The 20,331-nt window shown below is 44.4% G+C and overlaps 1 protein-coding gene across 1 annotated transcript; it reads right to left on the reverse strand.

Moving 5' to 3' along the window:
- Nucleotides 1-2,313: 2,313 nt before the first annotated feature.
- GPR101 (G protein-coupled receptor 101) lies at nucleotides 2,314-3,811 on the reverse strand. Its single transcript, XM_036271621.1, is given in 5 exon segments — nucleotides 2,314-2,489; nucleotides 2,492-2,593; nucleotides 2,596-3,031; nucleotides 3,033-3,421; nucleotides 3,424-3,811. Coding segments are annotated over 5 exon segments (1,491 nt in total).
- Between the last annotated feature and the right edge of the window lie 16,520 nt (nucleotides 3,812-20,331).

Consider the following 20,331-nt stretch of genomic DNA (forward strand, 5'->3'; position numbering starts at 1 on the left):
ACTAAAAGCATTTTCCTTAAGAACAGAAACAAGGCAAGGATGCCCACTTTTGCCACTCTTATTTAACATAGTACTGGAAGTCTTAGGCACAGCAATCAGACAGTAAGAAAAAATAAAAGGGATCCAAATTGGAAACGAGGAAGTGAAATTGTCATTATTTGCAGATGACATGATACTATACATAGAAAACACACCAAAGACTCCATCAAAAGTTTACTAGACTTAATAAATAAATTTGGCAAAGTAGCAGGATACAAAATTAATGTCAAGAAATCGATGGCATTCTTATACACCAATGATGAACTCACATAAACTGAAACTAAGAAAACAATCCCATTTACCATTGCGGCAAAAAAATTAAGATGCCTAGGAATAAACTTAACCAAAGAAATAAAGGACCTATTCACAGAAAACTACAGGTCATTGAAAAAAGAAATAGAGGAAGATATAAAAAAGTGGAAGCACATATCCTGTTCATGGATTGGGAGAATTAACATCATAAAAATGTCCATTTTACCCAAAGCAATCTATAGATTCAATGAAGTCCCCATCAATGTACCAACGGCATACTTCACAGAATTAGAACAAGTACTTCAAAAGTTCATATAGAACCAAAAAAGGCCTCGAATAGCCACAGCAATCTTGAAAAAGAAGAACAAAGTTGGAGGGATCACATTACCAGATTTCAGGTTATACTACAAAGACACTGTATTCAAAACAACCTGGTACTGGCACAAGACCAGGCATATAGACCAGTGGAACAGAACAGAGAACCCAGAAATGGACCCAAGGCAATATGCTGAATTAATATTTGACAAAGGAGGCAAGAGCATACAGTGGAGTAAGGACAGCCTCTTTAATAAATGGTGCTCGGAAAATTGGACAGCTACTTGCAGAAAAATAAATCTAGACCATCAACTTACACCATACACAAGAATAAACTCAAAATGGATAAAAGACTGAAATGTGACTCATGAATCCATAAAAATTTTAGAAGAAACTGTACACAACAAAATTTCAGACATCATATGCAGCAGAATTTTCACTGATACATCACCTAAGGCAGTAGAAACAAAAAAGAAAATGAACACATTGGACTACATCAAACTCAAAAGCTTATGCACAGTGAAAGATATAATCATCAAAATGGAAAGGCTACCCACTATATGGGAGAGCATAATTGCCAATGATATATCATATAAGGGGTTAATTTCCAATATATATAGAGTGCTTATCCAACTCCCCAAGAGGAAGACAACCCAATTAAAAAAATGGGCAGAGGGGCTGAATAGACCACTCTCCAAGCAGAACCTACAAATGGCTAAGAGACATATGAAGAAATGCTCATCATCACTAATCATCAGAGAGATGCAAATTAAGACAACAATGAGGTATCACCTCACACCTGCCAGAATGGCCGCCATCAACAAAGCATCAAACAACAAGTGTTGGCGAGGGTGTGGAGAAAAGGGGACTCTAATGCACTGCTGGTGGGAATGCAGACTGGTGCAGCCACTATGGAAAACAATACGGTGTTACCTCAAAAAATTAAAAATTGAACTTTCATTTGACCCAGTGATCCCACTTCTAGGAATATACCCTAAGAAGTCTGAAACACCAATCAGAAAGAATATATGTACCCCCATGTTTATAGCAGCACTATTTACAATAGCTAAGATCTGGAAACAGCCCAAGTGTCCATCAGTAGATGAATGGATAAAAAAGCTGTGGTCCATATACACAATGGAGTACTACACAGCTGTAAGAAAGAAAGATTTCTTATCCTTTGAGACTACATGGAGGGACCTGGAAAGTATCATCCTAAGTGAAACAAGCAAATAGAGAAAGACAAGTTTCATATGATGTCACTTGTTTGTGGTATATAATGAACATAACATTCTGAGGAGTGGGTTAGTCCCAGAGATGTCGAAGTGGGGTACAAATTGATAATCCCCAGAAGAGGAGGTGGTGGTGGAGAGATAAACCACTTAACTCATATGCATGTATGCATGGACAGTGGTCATGGACAGCAAACTGGGGAAAGGACGGGGTGGGAGAGGGAGGGGGAAATCAGTTGCAGAAAGAGGAGAAACATCTGTAACAAAAATTCATTAATAAAAAAAATAAAAATAAAGACACCCATTTCTTCCTCTTCCATATATTTATCTATCTTGTGGTGAGAAGCATGTGTGCAATATCTTTACCTGGAATGGTATGGGTTGGTATTAATTGTACTGTGAGTGGTCCATTAAAATGAAAACTGCTCCTGTTTTCTGCACTGTGGATACTTCAAGGTTTGCCTTAGAACACACTTCAAGGTGAAGTGGCAGAATCATGAGAAGGGATGATCTTGCCTTCAGTCCCACCCTCTGTGCCAACTTCAGTTCCAGAGGTCTGGGTGGCTATATTCTTTTGGGGGCAGAAGAACTTATTCAGCATATCCTCAATTTCCTTCTTGATGGTCTTGTGCATGTACCCATATATGTAGGGTGGATGCAGCACTGGAGGAAGAAAAGCCAGATTATTATTTTGATCACCTCCTGTGATACCTTGGTTTGGACATCCACCCACATAGCCAGGACTTCTAGAATCAGTAGGGCCCCAGTAACAGCATTTAGGAGAACATGATCAGGAAGATCACTTTAGCAGCTTTGCACTGGTAGCACTTGGGCAGAGGAGGGTCATTGTTGCTGTTTTGATGACTCTTTGGGAAACTCTCCTGGATGTTCACTGCCTTGATGTCATCCTCACTGAAATTGATGTCATTTTCACCAAACTCCATGTCATCTTTACCCAAGTCAATGTTGCACTGATTGACCTCTATATGACCATTGCCTGCTTTCATGCTGCTCTCAATATTGGTGCCACTTTCCTTACCCTCCATGCTGCCACCATCAGCTACCAAGCTGCTTTCTTTGACCTCCTTGCTGCCCTTGGCCTCCACACTCTCTTCCTTGACTTCCAATCTGCCTTCTTGGGCCTCCACACTGCCCACTTTAGCCTTGATCCCACCTTCATTCTGGCTGTGGAACCTTGCTCTCACCCTGGAACTCATCCTTCCTCTCTCCCTTTTCATCCTCATTCTCCACACGGTCCTTGGCTGGAACCTCCAACCTGTGGTGGCTCTTGACGTGTTACAGAAGAGCATGCTGATGCCGGGCTGCACCAAATGCCACAGAGTAGCAGGCAATTATGACGACCAGTGGAATGATAATGAAGGTCACCATGCTGAGAATGGTGTAGCTAGGGCTGGACCCCCAGATCATGGAGCAGAGGGCATTGTACTCATCAAAGGCAGCCTGACCCCAGCCATAAAGTAGGGGTGTGCTCTGAAGGATGGCCAAGATCCAGGTGCCATAGAGGAGCATATAACCCCAGCGCAGGGTCATCTTGGCTGGGTAGGAGAGTGGGTGGATGATAGGTAGTGATCCACTGACACCACAAAGATAGTGTTGACACTGGCAAAGGCGAACAGGTGAGTGAGGTGAACCAGGACAGTATAGAAGTGGCTGTTGAGGGGCCAGAAGAGAGACACAGATGTGGCCACCACCCAGGGAGCCACGAGTGAAACCTGCAGCAGGTCAGTGATGAAGAGGTTAAAGATGAAGCGGTTGGTCACCTGCAGCAGCTGAGGCTTGCGCTGCAACACAATTGCTAGCACTATGTTGCCCATGAATGAGGCGGTGATAAAGATGAGCAGCATGCTGGAGTGGATGATTCCATGAGTCAGGCTGATGGGCATTTTGAAGAAGGGCATGCACGTGTGGCTGCTGCTGTTTTTGGACGTGGTGTTGGTGTAGGTGGGCGTCATGTTGATGGCCAGGGACATGAGACAGGGCTCAGGCTTGGAGCTGGCACCAGCAGGCGGCCAAGGGGCACACAGACCACACTCACTGCTTGGACTGGGAACGCAAGAAACACGCAGGTCAGGTTCGTCACCCTGTGGAGGGGGCAAGGCTTCTGCACCAGACAGCAATGCTGCCTGATTCTCTCCCACAGCTCCTGTCAGGGACCGAGCACTCTCTCTCAACCCTTCTCTTCTTCTCTGGGTCTCTCTGACTCTCTCTAGGGGTTTCTGAGTCCCTCCCAGCCGTCTCTAACACTGGCGTGTGCGCAAGTGCTCTCTGCCTGTTTGTGTTATTGTCTTTGAGTCTCAGAGTTTGGGTTTCTCAAATGATTTCCCTAGCTCTCACCCGCTAGAGCATGCACGCGCTCTGTATCTCAGCCAGTTTACGTTTGCTGAATTCTTTCTTTCTGTCCAGTGTCTCTCTCTAGCACACTTTTGCTCTATCTCCTGGGGTGTGTGTACATGTCTCAGTTTTTCTCCAACTTTCTCATTCCTGTTTCTCACTCTGCCCTCTGTCTTTATTTCTTTGTCTCTTGCTAGCAAGTGCGTGTTCTCTACCAGTCTCTGTCAGTCTCTCTTTTTTTATTTCTGTCCCTTGTTTACTCCAGTCGTTCCCACTCTTGGTCATTTTCTCTGTGTCTCAGTTTCTCTGTGTCTCTTTCGCTAGGGGATATGCTCTGTAGCTGTATATACATGTCTCGGTCTCTCTTTACCTTTCTCTCAGTCTTGTCACTGTCTCTGTCTCTTTCTGATGCGCTCTTGTTTCTCCCTGTGTTTCTGCCTGTCACTGACTGTGGCTCACTAGAAGGTGCACTTTTAGGTCTTTTCCTGATGTTGTCTCGTCTCTCCATTTCTCTCTATTTCCCTGACCATCTTTGTGGGTCGCTAGTACATCTGCTCAGTATCACTGGCTGTATGTGTGTCTCTGTCAGTCTCCGTGTCTCTCCAACTTTTCTGTTTCCTGTCTCCCTCGGGTTCTCTCCCTATGTGTCACTTTCCGTCTCTTGCTGTGCTTGCTCTTTCCTGAATCCTCTCATCTCTGTGTCTCTCCCTATCTTCTCCTGCTGTTTACCTCTTCATGCATTAAGTTATCTCTTTATCACTATCTGCCTGTCTCTTTCTGTTGCTCTCTGATGATCGACTGCTTGTCCCTCTTGATTATCTGTTGCTTAGGCTCTTTCTCTAGCATGTGCACCTGGAATTGGTTTCTATGTTTTTCACTCTCTCCTTGAGACTTGCTAAACACTTTCTGTGTGTGTTTCAGTGTGGGTGCATCTCTGTCTCCATTTTTCTCCGATGATCCCTCTCCTCGGTTTTTCTCTTGCTGGATTTCTGGCTGTGATCTCTATCACTCTGTCGACTTTATTTTGCCATGGAAACCAGCCAGCACCTGGGCTACAGCAGGCTTTGGCGGATAAATCTAGTTTTTCAGCACTACAGCCACCGGCTGAATGCCGGCAGGATGCCTATTGCACTCCCCCCCTCCCCACACACACACCGCATTCGCATTCGGCATCCTCTCTGCATTCTCCAGCCCACCTGGTATAGGCAGCGGTGGGTGTCAGGATGAGTGATCTGGGGAGAGCAGGAGAGGAGGTATGGGTGCCTGATTGGTGGGGAGAGCCTGAGAGAGAGTGAGAGAAATTGAAGAAAAGAAATGAGAATGAGACCCTAGGAGAGAGATTGAGAGACAGGGAGAGATGGAACAGTGAAATCGAAATTGAAAAAGAGTAAGAAACGAAAGGATGAGAAGCAGGGAATAAGAGAAAGGATGAGGAACCAACAAGAGAATTGGTGGTGGTGGTGGTGGGGAGAACTCATGAGAAAAACTGCGAAGGGAAACAGGACGGCAAGAGGACGGCCAAGGGACTGAGAAAAGCGGCCACACCACTGCTGTTGGGTTGTGGCAGACGGGGTGTTCAGGCCTCCGGAGCGCGGGGTCCAATCCGGCGTTGGGGCAGCTGCGTTAGGAGCAGAGCCAGCTGCTTACCTGTTGCTGCTGGAGGTGTCGCACCACCGGAGCAGCGTCCGGGTCCCTTGGAACTAACTGCACTCTTCCGGACTGGGTCCTGAGGCTCCAGTGGCTGCAGGCTTGCACCTAGCAGCGGGTACCAGGCACAGGGCGGCAGGGGTGGTGGAAGTCAGGAGCCTGTGCCCGCAGGTCCAGCCTGCGCTCTGCGCTGCAAGCTAAGAGGCCAAGGGGATGCATTGCGTTTTAAGGCAGCGCCGAGCCCTCACCTTACGGCACCACCCTCCTCTCGCCCCCAGCCCACACGGGTGACGCAGGAGTCCCAGGGAGCCAGGAGGAGCGGGGGCTGGGATCTGGGGAACACTGCAGCAGACCCCACTAATTTTCTCGCCAGGTATCCCCACCCCAGGAGATCCGATCTCACTGTGACCTCACTGACTGGGGGTTGTCTCCCGGGCTGATATTCGTGCAATCCCAGTGCTTTCCTAGTCCCCTAATTTCAGGCTGGTCCGGCCATAGATTTACACAGTTCTTCCAAAGAGAAGCAGAAACCGAGGCCAGGGACTCGGGCCTGGATCTTTGAGGACCCTCTCCTCTCCTCCCTCCCCCAAAGTATGAATTGCTTGTGAGCCTGAGAGAGGAAAACTGACTTTGATATCACCGATTTTCTTTAGCTCCCAGCAAGAGCTAAACAATTCCTTTCGTGTAGGTTTTTCGAGTATTTTTTTTATTTTATTTTTGTTGCAGATGTTTCTCCTTTTGTGTTTTTTTGAGTATTTAATCTAAGCCAAACCACTTAATTATCCACTGTATTATTTGATTGAAATATTTCTGTAACTCTCTCTCTCTCTCTCTCTCTCTCTCTCTCTCTCTCTCTCTGCCAAGTATTGTGTTAAGCTGTTTATACTGAAAATACTACCAAATGTTTACCCCAGTATTGTGAGATAAGTACTGCTATTTTCTTCATTTTGTAGTCACAGAAGCACAAACCAAGAGAGATTACTGTGCTTGCCCAAGTTAGGTAAATGTTGCACCTACCTGCTCTACTAATCAAGACTTCATTGTCTCTCCCAAATACATTTCAGGTGTTTGCTCTATATAACATCTGGGCAGATATCAGGCATAAGTCATCCTATCCCCACTCTGAAGTGAAGGTCAGGTTTAGGAAGGTGTCTCAGACCAGGGGTCATTCATGTCTGGTTTCCAAAAAATAAGTATATATTTTCTAGGCAGGACAGAAGAGAAAGTATGTTCTGCAATAAGGAGATGCATTAGCAAACAGGGCTGCAGGAGAGAGCTGGGTGCCAAGAGAGGTTGCAACAGGGCAAATAACAGGAAGTGAGCTGGAAAAACGGGGTAGGCACAGATCCTGACTGGCCTTGAATGCCAGTCTGGGGACTTTGAACTTTATCCTGAAATCCCTGGAAAGCCACTGAGGATTTGTTTTATTTTAAACAATTTAAAACATACACAAATGTGATGATAATAATAAAATAAACTCCCATGTTCTCTTCACCCAAGCTTAACAATGATACATATTTTTCCATTATTGTTCATTGAAGGTATTTATGCAAGGCAATGTGATGAGATTTCTGTCTTTCTAGGATCACCTAGAAGCAGAGCTGGAAGGAGAGTGGGTGGGGTGCTGAATGGAGAAAGAACAAAAAAAAAGGAGGTGGCAGGAGACAAAGAAGGTCTCAGTGCATCACACAGAGGGGGCTGAGCAGAGACCCACAGAGAGGTCAAATTGACAGTGGAGAGGGATAAGGGCAAGGAGATGTTGAGGAGGGTCTAGGATGAGCAGAAGATTCTGAGTTGTTTGATGGCTAGATGGAGATCCCTCTTTTCCACTGCACCCCGTTCCTCCTGGATAGGGAGACAGGCAGGTTTATAGTCAGGCCCCAGGATGCTCTTTGGATTTCAAGCCCTACATTTGCTTTAGATCACTAGTGTATTTTTTTTTTTTTGATAAGCCTGATTTTATCTTCTGAAGGTCAAATGGTATAAATCTAGTCACTTTTCCTGCAGTGCCATCTCTTGGCCTGCCTGGATCAGTGCAACACAATGAAACTACAAGCACACGCTGCTTGGAGTGAGGGGGAGATTTGCAAGGTAGCAAATGCTCCAGATCTCTGGACTCAGTCCCATTTATTTGTAGGCTTGTACCCCCGGTTACAAGTGGATTTAAGTAAATTATTTCCTTGAGATGGCATTACTGCATACACCGTAGCTTCAAGAGACCTTGAAGCCAAAAGATAACAAACCCTTATTCACATACAAATGAAGTGCCCAACCCACTTGGTCAGGCCAGGTTTCCCCCCAGTCTAGGATTCAGAGAATATGTTAACACAAGGTTGAGAGTGCTTAACACAAGGTTACAAAACATCAATCTTCCAACCCCCCACCCCCATCTCCCCCCTTTTTGTTTTCTTGAAATTGTGGGATCGCCTTGGCTGCTGTGGACAGGAGCGTCATCACTCATTTTTCAGTCTTCTGCATAGAGGATACCCTTCGCTAGAGTCCTCAGAGAACCATATGGAGTCCCCGGGTTAAAATAGGTGCATAGAGCCTGAGGTGGGCACAGGCAGGGTGTCGCACGTGAGTTTGTGGACAGCTTTCAGGGCGGACTGCAGGGCCTGCAAGGACTGTAAGAGGGCAAGGGGAACAGAGTGGTCCAGTTTTCACCGGTTTTCAAAGTACATTTGGTTAAGGTTTCCTTTAAGGCCCTGTCTTCCTGCCTTAATCTTTCTTTATCTTGCATAGACCCTCTGTGACTTACCTAGTGCTTTCCCTGACATAAACCCGAGAGCTTGCTCAATCTGTCATCTGTCTGCACATTGCCCAGTTTTCCTTTTCTTCCTCCCTAATCAGACCCACATATTTCTGCTTCTCTCTGCTTTCTCCCTTTCCCTGTGACTTTATCAGATAATACCTGCCTCCAGGAGTTCAGTAAGCTTGGTGTAACCTAAGTGGGTAGACTGGTGCAGCTGGTTGACTAAAGTCTAACCTAGAGCTTCTGGGATTATCAGTCTCCCATCAGGCAGTGTCCATCATCCATTGATTCTGATCTGTAGCAGATTTTCCTTGCCCCATCAGAGAGCCTGGATTAGGGCTATGAGTTTAGGCCATTAGGCTAAAGTTTCCCTACTCAATGACTGAGACCAAATGACATGGTCCAGACTTATTGCTGCTGCCGTAGCATACCTGATTCAGGCAGGCTGGCAGGATTGATGGAACAGTCACCGGAGAAGATCATGTCTGAGTAGGGGATATGGGCAATCTGGCATGACCAGAAATAAATGAGTCACAGTATTTCTCCCAAGGTCCACAGTCTTCTTTGAAGTCCAGAGGTAAGTTAGGGACCCACTGGCCCAGTCAGGACTGAGTCTGCTTAAGCAGTAGCAGTATCTATCAGAAAACTAACTAGTTTGTCCCCTACTGTCTTGTTATTCTTGGAACCCATGGGCTCAGTTAGAAGGAGCTCTGGACCTGTCATTATTCTAAGTTAAAAACTTTACATTGTTCCTCTGCACCTGACTTTGCCATAGTCTTTTCTATCCCTAGTTGGATCTAGGCCTGCCATTCTGACCCTTCCTAGGGTGATCCTATTCCATGCGCCCTGTTTCCCTAATGGCTGCTACTATCACCTTTGATAATTCAGCCAATTGGGCCAATAGGCCTAACAGGAGAACACAGTGAAAAGTGTCCAAGGAAGCCCTCCTTCTGTAAAGGATAAACATATGCTATGTGAATGTACAGTAATTTTTTTTTCCATTAGGCAGACCTTACCCCTTGGATTTTAAGAGAATGGCAAGAATTGACTGCTGATAGATAACCACTGCATTCTATAGATAACCATTGCTTTGTATACACAGAAACTGCTTGCTCCCTCAGGCATAACGGCTAACTGCAAATATCTGCTTCTGTATGTGCTTGCTTGCTTGCAAACCCTTAACCCAAATTCCTTAACAGGGGCTAAGACAACTATATAAGCAACCCACCCCCTGAGCTCGGGGCTGCTCTCTCCTCTGTGTAGGATGGGACAGCCACTGCACAGCTAATAAAGCTCTTAATTTGAACCCAGTTTGGAGTCTGAGTCTGGTCTGTCTCATTGGTCTACAACACCTCGATAGTATTTGCGTTCCACCGAGGGCAGAGGAATGGGAACATTTTCTCTGACCCCAGGTTTATAAAAGAACGTAGGAAAGGGGAGCAACATCCTAACATGCATGTTTACGTGGGGCAGAGGGTTTTTTAACTCTCCAAGAGCACTTCACACTTGTGCCCAGGATCCCTATATTCAACCCCTCAAAGTTTGGAGAAGCCAGTTGGAAACTAACAGCTGCCAAGCCTGGGGCCACCTGGGCTGGCACTGAAGGAACATGCCCCTTTCTTGGCCTGACCACCCTCCCTGCCTTCCCCAGAGAGCCCTGTGGCCACCAGGTGAGTCCCTGTGTGTCCACCTACCCACCGCCCCTGTTTCCCAAGATGAGGGGCTCTCCACACCAACCCCAGTCCCAAAGTGTGGCCCCAAGCAGGACGCACAGAGCAGCCCACTGACAGGGATGGCCCTTGAATCACTAATTATTCTATTAACTGCCTGTAGCAACCAAGCTACAAAATCTTGATATGGCTCTTCAGGTCCTTGTTTGATGGATGCATGGTCTAGCAAATTTTCCCTTTTGTTGGGAGCTCTTTCCAGGCCTTCAAACACAAATATTAATCACAGCTATAATGGAAGATGGTGAGGGAGTCTTTAAGAACGCATAGCCATTCTTGGCTTTTCTCAAATCTTTCACTACACCTTGCTTCCCCATCTTACTAGCCTCCTGCACAAGATCAAGGCAATCGCTGACTAGGGCCCAAAGAGGAAGTGTTTGCACCAGAAACTTGTTCGGGCCTTATGCTGTATCTCTGCCTCACAGGCACTGCCCTACCTTTGCCCAGGTTTCTCTTGGGGCCCAGTTTGGGACCCACTACCAGTATTTGTGCCCTAATCAGAACCTTCTTTAAAAAAGTTTCAAAATGAAATCCAATGAGGTCTTCTGGGCATTAGGGCTGCTAACTATGACTAGACTAACAGTAACAAAGTTGAGGGAGACACAGTAGGGAGGTAGATGAGGACAAAAACAAGGGGAGACACACAAGACAGAAACGTTTGCTTACAAACATCGTGGAGCATGATCATTCACACACAATTACAGTCACACACCGTTTACATTTTCTTTCAGATATTCCCTATCCTGAGCGACATCTATGCTGCTTGGGAGGTGATCATTCTCCCTGTTGTAGACCAATGAGACAGACCAGACTCAGACTCCAAACTGGGTTCAAATTAAGAGAGCTTTATTAGAGGCGCAGTGACTGTCCCATCCTATGCAGAGGACAGAGCAGCCCTAAGATCAGGAGGTGGGTTGCTTATATAGTTTTCTTAGCCCCTGTAAAGAAATTGGGCTAAGGGTCTGTGAGCAAGCAGGCATCTACAGAAGCAGATATCTGCTGTTAGCCATTATGTCTGAGGGATAAGCAATTTTATTTGCACAATGTAGTGGTCAGCTCTGGCTGATGCCTATCTCATTCCCTCCTACCTAGTTCCTATTATCCTCTTAGGATCCAGTGCAAGATCTACTAAGTGGGAAATTTTGACTACAAGTTTTCACAGTACTTTAGCTGTAAGTTCTTTTGTTTTATTGCCCTATTGTCTGTCTTTCACATCCCCTTCCACCCCAGTGGCAGGTCTGAATGAACAGAATTTGCCATATTTGAACTAGAATTTTGCCAGATTTGAACCCCACCTAATGTCTTAGGGGTATTCCCAGGAGAGGAGAGGCTGTACCGCATCTGGCCCTCTCACTCTCATCTAGATAGACCGGTCACCCAGAATACATTACCGGAGGCTTTTACCAGGTCTCCTTTTATATTTTGGGGGGATGTCTTGCATCTCCCGGCCATTTGTTGAAAACCCAAGTAGGATCTTTGGGGCCCTGGAACTCAGGGGGCGCCTCCCCTTGGATCTATAGGGGTCCAATGACCGGATCGGGAGAGGCAGATCATCCTAGGTGTCTAGCCCTAGGTGTAGCAAAACACCAGGGAATCTCACTGGGGCCTCCAATTGTATCTGCTGTGGGATTCAATAATATAAGCAAGCAGTATAAAATAACTACCCTAGATTGGGTGAAGATTTTAGATAAGTAAGCCAAAAAATATTCTCTGGGGTAAGAGAAGCCCCCATTCTAGTTATCATATCCTCAGAACGTTGTTGCAACTGCTAAAGGCTTCCCCAAGTAACCCTAGAAAGGGCTAGAAAGGGGCCCTGGGGCCAAGTCTGGGACCAAGTCTAGGACCAAGTGTGAGCTTTACGATTAGTGTCCAAGGTCAGCTGTGTAATTTGAAAAGTCAAGTTGAAGGGCAGGTCCTTCCTGTTTATGGTAAGGTTTTATCCACCATGCCACCAGCCACTTGGGACCTGTAGAAGACAAAACACAAGCATACCTTTGCCCCCAAGCCAGTAACTCTGCAGGACCTTGCCATTCAGGTCCTTGCTGTGGATCTCTGTACCAGACTAAAGGCTTGGGCTTTGTGGCAGAAGCCTTTTATTGAAAATGTCACTCCACAGCTGTACTGCCAAAGCAATCTCGAGTTAAAAAATTTATGGTATTCACATGATCTCACTTATATATGGAATATAATGAACATAACAGTCTGAGGAATACAGTAGACCCAGACACATGGAAGTAGGGCACAGACTGACATCCCTCAGAAGAGGGGAGGGGGGGTGGGGGGGTGGGAAGAGATAAACCACAGAAGTTATATGCATGTATGCATGACCAATGGACATGGACAACTAAGCCGGGGACAGGGTGGAGGGGGGTGGGGTGGGGGGTGCCAATGGGGTAAAAAGGTAAAATATCTGTAACAAAAAAATAAATAAAAATTCATAAAAAAAAAATTATGGTATAGATTGCCAGAGAAAGCTGATTTACAGTGGGTTCTCCCATACTACCCCCTTTTTGTTTTTTAATTAAAAATTTTAAAGTAGCATGAGCATATTCAACAATAGCTTGTCCTGTAGGGTTATAAGGGATGCCAGTTTTATGGCTAATGCTCCATTGTTAGAGAAATAATTTAATGCTTTGAGATGTATAGGCTGGCCCATTATCTGTCCATCAATGAATATAGTTCAAGCCCCGGGTTATGGGGTATTACTGATATTTTGCACCAACTGAAGGTGTATGTGAGGAGTGTTTTGTAATAACTTATTTGCTGGAAGACAGTAATTACTTTCCCCAGTGAAGTCTAATGGAGCTATTTGAAAATCCATTGCCTGGGAAATCAAAGTGGTACATTTTAAATGGAGAAAACAGAAAAAATGAATTTCCATCTTTAAGAACCAAAGGGATAGTAAAAACAAGTCTTTAAGATCTATAACAATTACATGCCAATTTTCAGGAATCATTGTAGGATTGGGGAGCCCAGGTTGTAATGTTCCCATGGGTTTTATAATAGCATTGATTGCTCTCAAATCCTGTAGTAATCTCTATTTACTACCCTTTTTAGGAATTAAAAAAATGGGAGTGTTCCAGGGACTGACTGAAGGTACTATATGACCTGCTTCTAATTGCTCTTTCACTAATCTGTTTGCATGTAACAATTTTTTCCCTTTTAAGGGCCACTGATCAACTCATACTGGTTTTGTTGTTTTCCAAGCCAATTAAAGGAGGGAAATTTTACCAGTGACGCCTAGCCAAAAGGCTGGGTTTGAATAACTATTCACCATTGAGAGAGAAGATCCCTTCCACACAAATTTAGGGGAGACTCCATGACATAAGGTTGAATCCATCCTTTTTGTCCATCTGGACCTGTACAGGAAAGGGAGTGAGTACTTTGTTGAGGAACTTGAGTTCTTCTCACTTCTATAATTATTAGGTGTACCTGGGCTTCAGGCCATTCCTGTGTTGTTATAATAGAAATGTCTGCCCCTGTATCCACTAATCCTGAAAATATTTGCCCTTATATGTTGTGGCATGAGAGAACCAAGAGACCACCAGAGCCAAATTAAAGCTAAATAGAGAGCAAAGCTGGCCAGCAAGTGATCCTGAGTTTTTGAAGATCAGCTCCAATATGCTTTACTACATGCCTTTTATACCTAACTGCAAAAGTTTAATGATATAAGAAAATAGGATCTTTTTGATATGATGCCCAGGGCTACAACAATGCTGTATAGAATTAGTTTTCCTTGTGGATAACAGGAACACCCGGGCCCACCCCAAAACACCTAGGCATACCTAGAAACACCCAAGCTATTATCTCAGGTATTTCAAGGTACATTGGGTTACACTTAGCCCTGAGCTGCACAAACACAATGCAAGCTTAATTCCTTGAGATTGTGGGGGAGGTTGAGTCTCTGACTCAAGACCTCCAGGCTCTGTGGACTCTATCAGACATATAGCCAGTTCCCACCAATTTCTTGGTTCAGGGAGTATTCCAATTTACTGGGGTTATTTTGATCTCTATTATGTTGATTAAATTCTTCACAAAACAGGGCACACAGTGACTTTTCTAATCATCAATTATGGACCTATAAACAAGTCAGAACAATAATTTACCAATCATCAATTATGAAGTTATGAACATGTCAGCACATGTATATTAATGGAGAGAAAGGGCTTTCTGGTGTTAATAGACGCAGTCCAGAAACATCACACTGACCAGTGCTCCCAAACCCTGCATTCCCTCTAATTGTGAAGTTGGCTCTAGGAACCCAGTAGGGTAACAAAAGAAGTGGAGCTATTAAGGATCCCAGGTTAATACATAAAAGCCCACAGCCTTAAGCATTACTGTAATTTCTCCTTCAAAATCTGAGTCAATTACCCCTGGCATCACCTGTAATTCTTTCATTGTTAAATTAGATCTTCCAGTCACTAAACCTACTTTCCCCTCTGGCAAGGGGCCATACACTCCAATAGGCACTAAACAAATATCATCAGACTCCTTAAGGGTTAATTCTGTGGTGGTGGTAAGATCCAGGCTGGCATTTCCTGCCATGGAGGCTGGGAGGTCTCCAACCCTCCTTTTGAACTTCCACATGGCAAATTGGGCCTGCATCAACACTGTTTTTACTAGCACCATCCAATCCCAAGGTGTCATCAGATAACTACCAGCTATTCCCTCCAACACTCCTACAGTAAAGGAACTTTGCAAACCGTTCCCCTTTATGCTTTGCCTGAATTCTTTAAAAACCTGATAGGAAAAACATTCATGCACAGATTGTTGACCATGCCATATTATAGCTGGGAAAGTCCCAAGGTAGCCCTCTTTCCTGGCCTCTATAAGACAGCCCTCCACTGCTGCGTGTGGTAAGGCTAAGAAATCCTCTACAAAAGGTGGAGAATTGGAAGAAAATCTTTCCTTCTTCGGCTACCATGCAGAAGCGGTGGGCTCCAGAGTTTCTTTCAAAGGGGAGGTTGAAGCCACCTCACTTATAGAATTAATCTCCTGAGTCAGCTGCTGCAATGCTGTAAATACCAGTTGCCATAAAATAAGAATCAAGGTGAAAATTTTACACCCTGAATCTTTGCACACCCTAAAAGTTTTCCCTATTTTGAACCACGCATCAGAATTCAATGTGCCCTCCTTAGGGAACCACTGACAGAACTCCTGTAGGTCCCACAGAAGCTTCAAGAGCTTCTGCTCTGATGTAGAGCACTGAGCCACTTTCAGCAACTGTTGTAAGACTCACATATAAAGTAGTTGATCTTTAAAAAATCCCAACCACATGCTGTCTTACTGGAAACCCCTCATGACACTAGATATGCTGGCAGCTGTCCCAAGCCAGGCACAGCTGGCTTGAGAAAACTTTTTCTGGAGTAAAGTGTACTTTGGATCTGGATTGATACTTCCCTTTTGCATACGGTTACATCGCTGGTTGTGTTGAATCTCACTGCTGTGTCACCACTTGCTGGTCCTGTGGAATCTCACTGCTGTATACCCAAGTCACATGGTGGGGGGGTTATCTCTCAGCCTGCCAGGATTTGTGCAATGCAATGAAACTACAAGCACAAGCTGCTTAGAGTGAGGGGATTTGCAAGGTAGTAAATACTCCAGATCTCTGGATGCAGTCCCATTTATTTGCAGGCTGGTACCCCCAGCTCACAAGTGGATTTAAGTAAATTATTTTCTTGAGATGGCATTACTGCATACCCCCCACCCATGATGATTCTAAGAATGCATTAACACAAGGTTGAGAGTGCTTAACCTGTTAACCGGGGAATAACCAGGGAATTCCCTTTTTACTGTATGCAACGTTTGACGTATTTATACATCCTGCTCGGTTAACAGGTTAACACAAGGTTAAAAATTGTCCATCTTCCAACTCTCCAACCCCACACTGCTCACAGTTTCCATGAAAGTGATCACAATTATTTATTTCTAGCCATGGAGCAGGATCCTGAGTGGCATGCACTGTCAAGTGTCAGTTCCCGCAAATTTGATATTTTAGAATCACTTGGGAGGCAGTCAAACTGTGAAAAGTGACCAGAGACAAAGGCCATTTCAGTCCGTTTTGCACTTTCCTCCTTTTCACTATGGCCCTACGAGTTCCCTGGATTGCTAGAATCCAGCAGGAGACAGAAAAAAAACATCTAGGTACATGTTAAAGGCGGGTACATCAAAAAAGCGGCTTTATAGAGTCTGCAGCTGTACCATGACACTAAGGGGCATTATGGGGAGTGGAAGAGCCTGCAACCAAGGCCAATCTGCCTGTAGGAGGCAGTAACAAAACCAGTTAAGTGCTGGGAAAGAAATGCAAGCCACTTTTCTCTACAGGGAGATGTTTGAGAGTTATTAATCCTCAGGTGTTTGTTTCTCCTTTTTTTTTCCCCTTCAGGCTTGAACAGAGTTGGTGTCCTTGACTTTCAAAGGCATGCAAGTATCAGCATGCCAATTAAATGTATGTGGGGAGCCTTATGAAATGTGTATTTTGCTTCAGGCCATGCAGGCTTTGATTCTGATGGTCTTGGAAGAGCCCTTGGACTGACAAGCCTCTAGATTGTGGGGAGGTATTCTGGGATGAGACAGGGATAGTTTGGGATGATGGAGCAAAAAGTTATCTAGTCCATTTCCATACCTTTGTGATTTTGTAGTAGCAGAGGTAAGATTGGGCTAGTAGTATTAATGGGGAAGGGCTGGAGGGCAAGAAGCTACTAGAAAGGGCTCCAGGGCTTGATGACAATCACAAGCTTCAATACCAGCCAGTGTGACAGGCTGATCTTCCCAGATTTGTTCACCTGGTTAGATGGCTCCAGTGGATGTGCCAACTACCTGGTGAAGGAAGTCAGAGGCCTATCACTCAATCAAGTATTGGTTCTAGTAACAATGAATGCTATACAAGTCCTTGAGTGTCTATCATGTGCTAAGACTTGCACTTGCTTTATCCCATTTAATCCTTGAAGAAACACTGCAAGTTAGAGATTAGTACAGTATTTTTAGAATCCAAGACATCACATGTCATTAAAAGAAAGCTACAAATTTAACCATCACACTACTGGTAATAATATTATATTGATTACAAAGATGCTATAATGTGAAAACAAACAAACAAACATGTACAATGGAATTAATGTATCCAGTACCACTTTTGTCCTTACAAAAGGTTAAGTAACTTACCCAAGGTTGCATAGCAAGTGTTGTAGCTGAGAGTTAACACCTGTTCTATCTGATTCCAACACTGGGGAATTTCCTAGGCTGCTTCTTGGAAGAGTCAAGAGACAAGACAGAAAGGGTCCCAGATACCCAGCCCAGAAAAAAAAAAAAATTGAATCTAGATGAATTGCTAGGATTGTGGAAAGACAAATGCAATTGAGTGATAAAGGCTTTTTTTTTTTTTTTTTTTTTTTTTTTATAGGATACATGATTCCCACAGGTGGTGAAATGACTAAATGAGTAAATCTAAATTCTAAGTCACACTTCTTTCTGCTTAGTGAGTTCACAATAAGTCACTGGGGAAAGTATACTGTTTTGTTTTAAAGTGCCTACCCATGGGGGTGTTATAGGTTTTTTAGTGTTTTGAGCTGCTCTAGTATTCACTTTAGGCCAACCCTGGGTGTTGTTTTTGCAAAATTCAAATAAAATTAAGTACCATCTGGGTGTGAGCTATTAATGCCCACTTTGTAAGTTTGGGTAGGACAGAACATTTGGATTTCAAAGCTATGTACATAAAAATAAAATGGTTTGAAAGAGAAAATCAGCATGAAATAACTGTATTGATTACAAATGAAGAAATTCAGTCGACCTGATTTTTAGGCCCAATACTGTGGTCAACTTGCTGTGTAACTTTGGGAAGATCCCCTTTTTTTCTCTGGTTTCAGCTGTGTTACTCCAGTAAATGAGATAGGGGGATATTAGGTAATACCTAACAATCCTGTCATTTGATAACTTTTGATTCCATCTGGCTGTTATTAAAAATCCCCAAACTAATACAACCCAAATATTTAAAAATAGAAACTAGACTTCTGCTTCTGGCCATGAAAGTGTAACAGGAACTGGACTTATACTTCCAATTTAGATAACTAAAAAAGTGGACAAAAGAAAGATGACCACAGGCAGAACCAGAGCAAGGATGAGTGTATGAGAGGGTGAGCAAGTGTGAGAGAGAGTGAGTTGATATGTGTAGACGAGCAACCTTGAGCAGTGCAGAAACATGGGGCAGAGGGTTCCTGCACTGTAGACAGGGAGCAGCCAGCTAACATGGTAAGCGACCTGTCAGGGCACTTCTCCCTGTGTGGCCGGAAGGCCTGCCATTATAAAATATCCCTGGTCTTCTCTGGGAGGAGGCAGCAGAAGGAGCTAGGGCCAAGGGACCTGAGTCCACCAGTGAGCTTTGCACCATCTGACCAGTGGACCCCACTGTGTCAAAGCAGACCAGTGCACAGTAGTGGCACTGTCAAGGTGCCTGCTGTGGAAGCTGCAAGCAGTCTGAAGCTGAACACCCCACACCATAGCAGCAGTGACTTGGTGGGAGTGGAGCCCCACCTCCAACAGCAGCTGAGGCTCCAGAACTGGGCATTCTCAGCCCCCAACAGCAGCAGAGCATTGGGTGCTCAGAGCATCACTTGGCAACAGCAGCAGCAGTAGCAGCACAAGCAGGGAGCTTCCAATCACCCCTAGCAGCACCAAAAGCAGCTTATTAGGAGCTGAGCCCCACCATGCAGCTATACACCCTAGCAGAGCCCCAGCAGTGGGGTCCCTCATGCCCCAGCAGCACCTAACATGACAGGCTGATACCAGCCACCAGTTGTCAATCCTCCAGGACACACAGCAGGCAAGGGCGCCACACACCAAAACAGTCTGAAAGGCACAGCAGCCTTATTTGATACACACTGACCTGCCTACATATCCCAACATCCTGCACCAGGCCTAGAACTACCGGACTCCTAAAAGGGGAAGACAAAGAAACAATACCAAAATGAAATAAAAGGAGGAATCACCAGAAAAAGATTTACAAGTAGTACAAAAAAGCAGTTTGTCAGATAAAGAATTCAAAACAATGATCTTAAGGGTGTTCAAACAATTTAGTGAGGACAACAAGCAACTTAATGAGAATTATAAAAAGCTCAGAAGGAACTATAACAGCATAAAAAGAGAGGTAGAAGCTATGAATAAAAATCAAGACAAAATAAAGAATGACATAGCTGATATGAAAAATACCTTAGAAGGATTCAACAGAAGATTAGAAGCTGAAAACTGAAACATTGACTTAGAAGACAAGGTAGAAAAAAACACCCAAGTAGAGAAGCAAATGGAAAAAAAAGCAGGAGAGTTTAATGGAGCTTTAGGACAATACAAAACATAACAACATTTGCATCATAGGAGTACCAGAAGGAGAAGAATCAGAAAGGGATAGATAACCTGTTTGAAAAAACAATTAAAGAAAACAACCCCAATCTGGTAAAAAAAATCACACAAGTCCAGGAAACATAAAAAGTTCCAAGCAAGATAAACCCAAAAAGACCCACAGCAAGATACATCATAATGAAAATGGCAAACATTAAAATAAAGAAAGAATCTTAAAGAAAGCAAGAGAGAGACAAAAAGTTACCTACAAGGGAGCCCCCATTAGACTGTCAGCTGATTTTTTTTTCTAAAAATATTTTTTATTAATTTATTTTTGTTATAGATGTTTCTCCTTTTTTTTTTTTATCCTCACCCGAGGATATTATTCCATTTTCTATTCAGATAGAGTGGGAGGGAGAGAGAGGAAGAGAGAGAAACATTGACATGAAAGAAACACATCGAGTGGCTGCCACCAACACAACCAACCAGGGACGGGGACAAACTGCAACCGAGGTAAGAGCCTGCAGCGGGAACAGAACTCAGGTCTCCCTGGACTGCAGGCCGACACTCTAACCACTGAGCCAAACTAGCCAGGGTGATGTTTCTCCTTTTTTTCCTATTGACACCCTCCTCCACTTCCCCCCCAACCAATACCCGGCTTTGTTGTTTGTGTCCATTGGTTATG

This window comes from Molossus molossus, unplaced genomic scaffold (genome assembly GCF_014108415.1).
Source record: "Molossus molossus isolate mMolMol1 unplaced genomic scaffold, mMolMol1.p scaffold_m16_p_2, whole genome shotgun sequence".
Lineage (NCBI taxonomy): Eukaryota > Metazoa > Chordata > Mammalia > Chiroptera > Molossidae > Molossus > Molossus molossus.